The 11374-nt window shown below is 38.6% G+C and overlaps 1 protein-coding gene across 1 annotated transcript in view; it reads left to right on the plus strand.

The window, feature by feature from the left end:
- LOC311076070 (cell adhesion molecule CEACAM5-like) overlaps nt 1–11374 on the plus strand; it is a 121420-nt gene that overhangs the window by 96057 nt on the left and 13989 nt on the right. The window contains exon 9 of the mRNA XM_084103937.1: nt 9906–10160. Within this exon, the coding sequence (XP_083960063.1) occupies nt 9906–10160 (255 nt within the window). The remainder of the gene's footprint in view (nt 1–9905; nt 10161–11374) is intronic.

Here is an 11374-nt window from a genome sequence, read left to right on the forward strand (position 1 = left end):
GTTAATAAATCCCTGTACTAGACCAATCAAAGTGGTGGACAAACTTCTTCATATTGTTAAACATGTTGAGTTTAATGACCTTTTAGATATCAATAAATGCCATTGGATCATGATGAAAAGTTGTCTTAAGTTGCTTGTGTGGGCATGAGTGAAGAAAGAGGAAGAAACATTTACTGTTTGTGCAACATTTGGAAATAAACACTGTTAACCATGAGAATTTGATCAGTGTAACGCCTGAGAGACTCGCCAGAACACGGTAAGAGTTACGCTGGTTACTGAGTGAATATAGTCAGTCTATAGTCTATTTACTGTTGTAGAAACCACTCACATAATCAAAAGGAAATATTCTCCATGAAAAATTGTTTATGGAAATGTTTTTAAAGCTAAAGATTGTTTTTATAATGCTCACTGTGTGTGTGATCCTGTGTTGTTGTTCTTGTAGTGATGTCACTGATGAAGGCTCCTCCTCTTCCTCTGGTGTTTCTGCTCATGATTCACGGTGAGTCGCTCATGCTGGAGAAGATTTTATTGTTCTTTAGTCACTTTTCAAAGTCTTTCTTTCAAATCATGAGTGCGTCACCCCCTGTTAAAACCCCTTTCACAAACACATTTCTGTGAAAGAAAAATCATCCAAATAAAGTAAAGAAATAAAGGCAGTCAGAGCTAAAATTAAAAAGAAGTGTTTGTTTCCTGTCATTGTTTCCTTGTGAATGTTGTGTTTCAGGAGTTTTCAGTGTTGATGTTGAGTGGGGTGATGATAATGATTGGGGTGTGAGTTACAGTCCTTCACACATCTGTGCACTAAAGGACTCATCAGTGATAATGAGATGCACTTATACATACCCTAGAGGACATCAGATCAAGAAAGTGTTCTGGACCAAAACACCGGTAATAGATGATGAAGAGCCTCTAGATCTGTCTGAGGACCCTGAATACCATCAGAGGCTTCAGTATCTGGGAGATAAACAGAAGAACTGCAGCGTCAGACTGAGTCATGTGACACTGAAGGATTCACACATGTACTATTTCAGATTCATCACTAATAAACCTGATGGAAAATGGACTGGTTATCCAGGAGTGACTCTTACTGTCACAGGTGACTCTGATGAGTTTCATCTCTTCTTCTGCATTATGTTGAATAATAATCAGTGTATGACAGCAGCACTAGATATAATGTGTGTGTTGTGTTCAGATCTTCAGGTGGAGTCTCCTGAGAGAGTGACAGAGGGAGATCCAGTCAATCTGAGATGTAAAAGCAGCTGCGCTCCGACTGACGGAGACACATTCATCTGGTACAGAAACTCACAGATGATATTAACTAACCTCAGTAACACACTCGTCCTCAACCCAGTGAGAAGAGAGGATTCAGGCAGATACAGCTGTGCTGTAGACGGACACACTCTCATCTCTCCTGCTGTTCAGCTCAATGTCATGTGTGAGTGTCTATTTTATTTAGTGTATAATAAAATTATACAGTTCAGAGGGGTTGCTAAGAACATTTTAAATGCATCAATAACTTCAACACCCTGCATTTATTGCATTTTATGTATTTTCCATTAAACCATAAAGCTATACATTTAAAATGTTACATTGTAAATTAGTTATTAGGCAGATGTTATCAATCTCTCTGAACATCTTTGTTATTTCCTCATCAGTGCTTTGAATCAATAACGGTTTATTGAAACATGCAGACTGACAATCCCATAGACATATGCATCTATGTATTTATTATGTCTATGGAACAGATAATGAGGGCTTTAAAACTGCAGTGAGCTAAATGAAGGAACGAGTTTGTGCTTTTAAAACTGTGAACAAAATAGAAAAGAGCGCAGCGTGTCAAGATGAAAAAACTGGAAAAACAGACGAGGCATCAAGATGTCTGTGTAATGCATTATGTTTAGATAAACCTTTTTTTTTTGTTTTTTTGTTTTTTTTGTTAACAACCTATTTTTCATAGGTATTTGAATTTTTTTTCAAGAATTTATATTAAGTGCAAGAATTTATATTAAAATCTATATTATTTGACATTTATAATATGAGTGAATCTTCACAAATATCAGGGGCATTTGACAATAATCAGGGGCTTGAGCCACAAAAGTAGCTACTCACCAATTGCAGATTACAAGAGGACAATCTGTCCTTATCTTCTGAGCTATAGTGATGGGCGGATCGATCCTTAAGTATCGATACTTCGATACTGACGTGGTATCGAAAAGGATCGATCCTCACATAAAAATATCGATCCAAATGTGTGTTTTTTTACCAGTAATTTTTTATTAATTTAGCACGCAATTCAGTGCATAAAATAAGCTTCTAAGTGGAAAAATAATCGAATGTTAGCGGATAATTGTGTAGGATCATTTATATACTGTCTATGTGTAGGATAGAACTTTTTCTCCTAGTCATCTGGATACAAGACGAAACCAATCAATCACAAAGAGCGTTCGATGCTGGTGCTTCGCTGAGCTCACAGGCCCAGTGCGTTTGGGAAACAAAGCCTTGCTTAGATGACAGAGAAACAATCGGGTTATTTCGCAATAAACAAACCAAAAGTGTACATAACGGTTCAAAATGTTGACGTCAGTAAGATTTTTTTTAATGAAATTAATATTTTTATTCAACAAGGATCGATGCATTAATTTGATCAAAAGTGACAGTCAAGGTAGACTGTTAAAAAAAAATCTACTTCATATAAATGCTGTTCTTTCAACTTTGTTCATCAAATATTTCTGTATAAATGTATCATGGTTTCCACAAAATTATGAAACTGTTTTCAACATTGATAATAATAAGAAATGTTTCCTGAGCAACAAATCAGCATATTGAAATGAAATATCATCATGACTGGATTAACGATGCCGAAAATTCAGCTTTGATCACATGGATAAATTACAGTTTACTATGGCATAGAAAACAGATAGCCTTTGTTAAATTGTAATATTACAGTTTTTACTGTAGGCTATTTTTGATCAAATAAATGCAGAAGAGAATTAAAAATCTTACAGACCCCAAACTTTTGAACAGTAGGCTAGTAGTAGGCTAGTACTATAATTAGGGTAGTTTTGTAAAAGTCACTGACTAATTACAGGCGAGTTGAGAGCACAAATCACAAAATATTTAGGGCTAGTAGTTATGAAAACGTATTCAGATTTAGCATATTAATGATGCATTCACCTCATAAATCATGACACATGGCTCTAGCACAGGAAAGTGCATACAAGTTCAAGTGCATGCTTTTAAAATAAAAAAGTATTGGTATCGGTATCGATATCGGCGATACTGGCCCTGTATTTACTTGGTATCGGATCGATACCGAAATTTGCAGTATCGCCCATCACTACTGAGCTATTCTGAGACGGGTATGAAGTCTGTGGTCTGAAGTGTTGTTTTTGGCGGCCTGCAGTGGCGGAGCCAGAGGGGGGTCCGGGGTGGCACTGGACACCCCTGACATGTGATTGGCCACCCCGGGTGCCACCCCAAAATTTTATTTGCTACTGGCAGTTGCTGATGCTGATTTAAAAAAAATAATAATTACGTTCGCCGGCAGCGCAGCGCACGCGCGCAGTTTTCAAACGGACGAGCAGAGGACGAGAGATGGTTGCAAGATAGGCTACCGAACTTCACCGAATAAAACATCATATTTGAAGTAAGTTTTTAAGGTTTAGCATCAGGGTGGTTTGCTCCGAATAGCCTACATTAGGCCTAATACACGCATACAGTAGGCTACTTGCCGTGTGTACGTTACAGTATACAAATGTTCAAGCCAATGCGAGGATAGGAGATCCATCCAGGCAAAGAAGAGCAGAAACAAGCGATATCATAATGCGATCACTATAGGACTATGAAGCTTTATGGGTGTAGGGTGTTGATGGACTCGATCTACTGTGTTTTGATCATCATTATGAATCTGATCTAGATGTAGTCTTTGATAAAAACGCGATTTTCTCAGCTTTTTGCTCATGTTTCTTTTTATGAAACTTGCCAACATTCAAGTGTTGATAAAAAAAGACACACGAAGCTAGAATAAAACATTATTGAAATTGTTGAACACCATGAAATTGTGAAAATGACCAAAAACACCTTTTTTTTTTCTTTTTTTTTCTTTTTTTTTACACTGGGAGAATAGTTAAGATAAAAATGTTGGTAATTGGATGATGATTAGAATATAAATATGATTGGAATCATATTTTAAATTTGTCATATTTTTGAACAGGGTCAATTTGACCGTTCGCAAAGACCCGCCCCCCTTAGTTACTGTCGCTATGTCCGACAAGCTACGCCGTTCTCATGCCACACCATGTTCTCATGCAGTGAAAAATACATCGCGGAGTAGAGAGGAGACTGACAACACGCTGACAGACAGGACAGAGCAGGTTACTTTTCGGTTACGTTTGATATTAAACATATTAAACAAAGTCTCACCTTTCAAATTTGGTCATTTTTAAAAAGAAATTTTAACAATAAATACCGTTTTGTTGCTCTTTAATGTGCCGTGACAGATCGCTGTAGAGCATCAGTTAAAGCTGCTCGTGAACCGATCATCTCTTCCTTCTAGTTAATTTATAGCCTCAAATAAACATGAACAAACACAAAAAGGAATGTTGTTTTAACCACAGAAAGGCGTCAGTACACTCCGTTTTTCAAGTTCAAATCCTCCTATGTTAATCTACTAACTCTCCTGACTGCTTTGTCGGACAAAATGGCGGATGGCGAAGTATGATTGGTCAGATCACCTGTCAATCAAGCTCCCTGCGAAGGGTCAATTAAAAACATAAAAAGAAAGTGAGAGGTATCAGAGTTCTTTTTAAATAAGCACAAACATAGTCCAGTCATTTTATGAAAAAAGGTTGAACAAATTGCAACAGAAGCAAACTCAAATAATTTTGTATCCTCAATATGTCCTGAGTAAGGAAAAAAAGTCCAGAAGAATCCCATTAGGGGAAAGTTTCGAAAACTGTTTCTGGGGATTCACTTTTTATTTTACCTGCCTTTTGTCTTCTGCATTCTCCTTACCCTTGTCTCCTGTTCTTCCTTCAGACTCGTCCCCCAAAAACAGTCCCACAGACTCAACCCCCAAACCCCATCTCTTAAAAATGAATAAAGGCTGGTTTCTAAAGTACTTCCTGCCTCTATGTATTAATGCTCATGGGTAGCCTAAATGGGTTCCATTCAGACCTTAACATTAAGTATTTTACTGTTATGTGTCAACAAGATTCAACACGACATGTTCACCTGGCTATACCCAATGTTTATATCTGTTGTGGTATTTATGCAAATTAGCACATACATAATTAGATTATGCACCGTTTTTCCATCTTAACAAACAATTAAAAAAAACTTGGAATACATTTTTTGTTTGTCTTGATGTAAGTAATCAACTCAGTAATTTTCATGGTGATATCTAAAGGTTAAAATTTTTACCCCATTCACGTGAGAGAAAGAATGAATAGGCGTATGAATAGGCTATATTTGGGTCTTTTTCGAAACGTGGGGAAAATGGGATTCTTCGGGACTTTTTTTTCCTTACTCAGGACATATTGAGGATACAAAATCAGTTGAGTTTGCTTCTGTTGCAATTTGTTCAAGGTTGACCCCCATTTTGTCTTAAAATGACTGGACTAACAGGCAGATCAGACCCCAGCCCTTGCATCACCACTGGCTAGTCAGAGTCAGAGCCATAGAGAGAAAGAGTTGCGACACTCCCATAGACCTCCGTTGTAAACAATGGCGGCGCTTTTAACCGCCTACTTCCGGGATTAGAAGATCGGAATAGTTCCAAACACTGTCATTTTGGCGTTGGACACCATTCACTTACATTGCAGCGCGTCGAGTTGTTCCAGAGTTAAGTTGTTGAGATATCGACCTCTTTTGAATTGTCAACTGTCTATATTGTATCAGAGGCCCTTTGCGATGCTTATACTGGTCTTCATTTGTACATGCACAGCGTAATTATTTATATTTTATGTTGGATGTTTCAACCAATTTTCAAGCACTGCGCTAGCTAGTTAGCTAGCGCGACTTCGTCAGCTGTCACTGTGACAGTAAGAGTTCGGTAATGAATCGCTACCACCTTTATAGCAACTTTTATTTAATTTAATTTTTTGGGATATACTAACTTTTCATTATGTTTTATTGTCTTGAGTGAAGCGGCTTGTGAGAACAATGCTGGACCTCTAGGATTGTTATGGGATCACCAGTCCTGTCTGTTTCATGGATCACCTGCCCCTGGTTTTTGTTTTTCTTGTTCACACACAAGCACACATTTTTGTTGTCTGTCATTGTTTAATAAAAAATATTTAAGCGAACTCTGAACGGACGGCCACGGCAGACCTCTTTGCGTGATCACGAAGGTGTAATGGCTGAATCAAAATTTATAAGCAAAATCACGGGAATCAATAGCCTAATACAGCCCAGTTGTGCTAAAATAAATATCATGAGACGTCCATCATCAGATGAATGATATGGAAAAGTTAAGTTAGAGCCGCTAAAGCCAGTGCTACTACCCATGCGAACATGAACACTATGCTTTTCCCTCCAAAAATATAGCCTAAAACTTATCTCCAAATGCAAAACTGACATTAACAAAATGCAATAATGCAATAACAGCTGAAAAAGTACTTGGGTGTGTGTTTTATTTTATATTTACCGTTCAATAATGCAATCGCTGCTGTCTGTCCCATAGAAGAACATGACAGCCAGCGTATGTTTTGGAACTATTGCGGCTTACATGAACCACGTGACAGCCATAGCGGCGACATCAATGAGTGTCGCAACTCTTTCTCTCTATGGCTCTGGTCAGAGTCAGTGTGGTCAGACTTCAGGACCATCAACCGCTCAGAGCATCTACCAGACACAGGCAGTCAATCACATACCCAATTCAGGAATTTAAGTTGAGATGATTTTGCCACATTAAAAGGATAGTTAAAAAATGAACACAAAAAAATAATAATAATTATAAATTAAATAATTATAATTAGAAAGAATTATTATAAAGAAAGAATTATGTTGTATTAAATCTTCCTAGGATAAGATTTTATATTGATGGGCAATAAAATTGTTTACATTTTTCAAGGACATGTCTGCTTGATGCCTGCTATATCTAATTAAAAAAAAAAAAATGTAAATAAACACAGCAGTTCATAACAGACACATGCCGTATCTTATCTCCTTGGTGCTTCAGCTTTGGTTTCTGCAAATATTTTGGATGTTCAACACTTATAGACACAAACAGAGTGACCCAATTCCTTCCACAAGCTTTTCCACTGTGTGTGTGTGTGCACTGTGTACCCCCGAAAGTAGCAGTGGCCACCCCCTGGACACCCCATGTATAAAACTCTAGTTCCGCCACTGGCGGCCTGTTTTAATTTTAGTTTTAGTCTAGTCTTTGTGTCAAGCTGTCATTTTAGTTTTTATTAGTTTTAGTCACGTTCATACTCTTTTTAGTCTAGTCAAGTTTCAGTCGAATAAAAGTCTGAGCATTTTAGTCTTATTTTAGTCAGAATTATCCATGACTATTTTCGTCTAGTTTTAGTCGACGAAAACTGATGACATTTAGTGTAGTTTTAGTCAATGAAAATTGTATTTTAGTCTCTTTTTAGTAATGCAATTCTATTTAACCCAGTCAATATAGTGTACCACTATGGAAAAATAGCAAAAATAGCGAACAGAAAAGTAATACTCGTCTCATTCGTGGAGGTGGAAAAACAAGTTCTTTGCGACATCCAAGATTTATTGTATTAAAATTTAAATGCAAAAGAAAAGGCATGAGAGTTGGCTGTTTTTGTCCATTTTAAAATGTTTGCGATTTTAATATAACTACATGGCTAAATATTTTACCACTTGCTTATAAATCTATATAGAAATAGTGCATTGAATAATACGTTGTTTAAATTGAGCTTAAAAGTGAATTACGTCTATTAAAGAGTGTATGTCTGTACAAAGAGAATCACAATACTGACAAAACTTTTTTTTTTTTTAAAGTAGCTGATAACTTCTGGATTTGAAATAAAAATAGTGAGTATGTGTTTGTGGTAGAGCCGCGGATCAGTTACGCACTGCAAACGCAGCATATGTGAAAGCACTATAGCGCGTGCTGCTCCTGCACTGCATACACACTGCACACGGAGTGTGTGTGAAACGGGCGTCAGACTTAACTTTGTTTGTTGTCGTTTACGCTAACTCACCGCAGCTGCATCTTAAATATTTTTTTTTGCAAATAATACTATACAATACAATAAATAATACTGCAAAATAATAACAGAGTGTCTAATAAGGCGAGAAGTTTCACTCTCAGTACACTTCCGGCTTCTGAACTGGTTGCAGTTCCACACTGATTCCACATGAGGGCACTCACAGGACGAGTGCAGTTCCACTCTGGCTCCACATGAGGGCGCTCACAGGACGAGTGCAGAATGAATGGAGGTCTATGGCGCTATACACATCAAAATCCACTTTTCTCAGGATATAATTTTTTGTCTAGTAATTTGAATGTTGTATTCGAAAGGAGATGCAAAGAAATTACACATTGCTGGGTGTTAGATTTTTTAGAGTCTCTTATTTGCTTTAAAAAGTCTTTTAAAGTGTCAATGACGTCACACACATCGTACGACCAGAGATGCTGCTTTACGGCAATCCTTCAGTCGCTTTGATGCTTTCGCGCTCTGCACTTTCTTTTCACTCGAGGCATCGACAACACAGCTGACACAGGCAAACACACAACACAGCTGACACAGGCAAACACACAACACAGCTGACACAGGCAAACACACAACACAGCTGACACAGGCAAACACACAACACAGCTGACACAGGCAAACACACAACACAGCTGACACAGGGAAACACACAACACAGCTGACACAGGGAAACACACAACACAGCTGACACAGGCAAACACACAACACAGCTGACACAGGCAAACACACAACACAGCTGACACAGGCAAACACACAACACAGCCGACACAGGCAAACACACAACACAGCCGACACAGGCAAACACACAACACAGCCGACACAGGCAAACACACAACACAGCCGACACAGGCAAACACACAACACAGCCGACACAGGCAAACACACAACACAGCCGACACAGGCAAACACACAACACAGCCGACACAGGGAAACACACAACACAGCTGACACAGGGAAACACACGTGCTAGAAGAGTTTTTGTTTTGTTTGTTTCTGGTCTCGCTTCGGATGACACAATGCCATCAAGCGGTATCTCTGGTCATAATCAGTCCTTCACTGACCAATCAGCGTTCATTAGCAGAATGCTAGCGTGTTATGGGCAACAACAACTCAACCTGTAAGAAATCGAAAGGACATAAGTACTCGTTCATTCAGCTTTCGACCTATAACCCATGTTGAACTTGCAAAACCTACAATCAAATCTGAGATTTCTCAACGGCAATCGGGTGAAAGAGACACATTTAGCCGTCTAGCCCCATAGACTCCCATTCATTCTGCACTCATGGGTGATCGCCCCCAGTGGAGCTCTGGTGGAACTACAACCAAAATTCGGTACAATAGGACTTAATAGGGAGTGGCCAGGCTCTCCGTAGACGGGCTCTGATAATAATAATGCGACTAAACGAGACGGAATAACGTCATAACATTTCGTCTCGTCTCGTTTTGGTCAACGAAAATGAATAGACATTTTATTATTTTTATTTTGTAAACCACATTTAGTCTCGTTTTTATTCGTCAACAATATTGCATTATACATTTAATTATAGTTATCGTCACATGACCAGCATTTACGTTGCGTTTCGTCTCGTTTTCGTCACGTGATAAAGGTTCGTTGACGACGATATTTAGTCATAATTTTCGTTGACGAAAGCAACACTATGGTGTGAAGTCTTAAGATTAAAAATGAAATTTCAAATATTTCTCCTGTAGATCCTCCAGGGAATGCTGAGATCTCCATCAGTCCATCTGGTGTAATAGTGGAGGGAGATTCAGTGACTCTGAACTGCAGCAGTGACTCAAACCCTCCTGCAGAAATCAGCTGGATTAAAGGAGGAACGCTTGTAGGATCTGGAAGAATCTACAGCATCTCAAAGATCAGCTCTGATGACAGTGGAGAATACAAGTGCAAGTCCAGCAATGAACATGGAGAGAAATACTCTGATGCTGTGACTTTAAACGTCATGTGTGAGTTCATGATAAAACATAAGATGCAAATTTTCTGTTTTGATAAATTCAGTCCATATTAGTAATTTTAAAAATGTGTAATAAGATTTAAAAAAAACAATCTGATAATTGTTATTAGATCCCCAGCTGACTCTGAACTTCAGCTGGTTTAAGGAGAATAAACCCTCAGCTCTGGACAGAGTTTCAATCGTTGGACAATCGATTCTAAGATGCATCGCGATGCGGACGTGGACGATTCTGAATCGAATCACAAATGTAAAAAATCGATTTTCTAAAAGTTAATTGATAACGTAATGTTGACAGAGCGCAAAGGCGCCCGGACAGTCTGTGGTGTGCGCATAACAGAGACGCGTGATGGTGGAGCGAGAAATCCGACCGGCACATGGCGTTATTTTCCTGTCAAATGTCGAGAGCGCATTATTGTAGCGCGAAAGTACATTAATATAGGCTAAAGCTTTGTTTATACTTTCGCCTGGCTCCGCAGCGCGAGTCTCCGCAGACTGCGCGCGCACCTCCCCAAACGGACGAGGCGTTTATACTTGACGCGCTCGCCGTTGTACTATTCTTTGAAACGATAGGGGGCGACTCGAGTAATTGTCCTCTAAACCATCAGGAATCAGCGGTGAGAAGAAGAAAGCTATACACACGTGACAATGTTTATTTTAGTACACCACTACCAATACCACACTACAAAAAGAATCGTATAAAACCCAGTAAACCCTGAGATTATTACTCGTGACAATAAAACAAAATATATGGATATGAGAATGTGTATACAACATAACTAAATTATTTGTGAACATTTTTATTAAACATGGACCTTTATGTTCATTAAAAAATACTTTGTATGCTATTGTATGCTCATTTTTTAAATGTAAGCAACTCATAAAGACGTGCAAACTGGGTGCCGGTGTGGTGAGAAGTCGAAGTCGTTCATGAGAAGGCTCGAAGTCGTTCATCTTCGGATGTGGCGCCGCGCGCGTTGTTACAAAAAATGTCGCGCACACCGCCAGGCGAAATTGGGTCTTGCGAACCCAACGCGCACGACCACCCACACCACAATGACGTCATTTATATTACATTTAGAAATAGACAAGCTTTGTTTCCAAATGCACCAAGCAAAGATCCTTTCAATTTTATAAACTTTTATTTGCTCGAGTTTTATAAACTCGACTTTATTTGCATAAAGTCGAGAACTGCCCAACCTTTTGACG

The sequence above is a fragment of the Abramis brama genome (genome assembly GCF_963993115.1).
Source record: "Abramis brama genome assembly, chromosome: 25".
NCBI lineage: Eukaryota > Metazoa > Chordata > Actinopteri > Cypriniformes > Leuciscidae > Abramis > Abramis brama.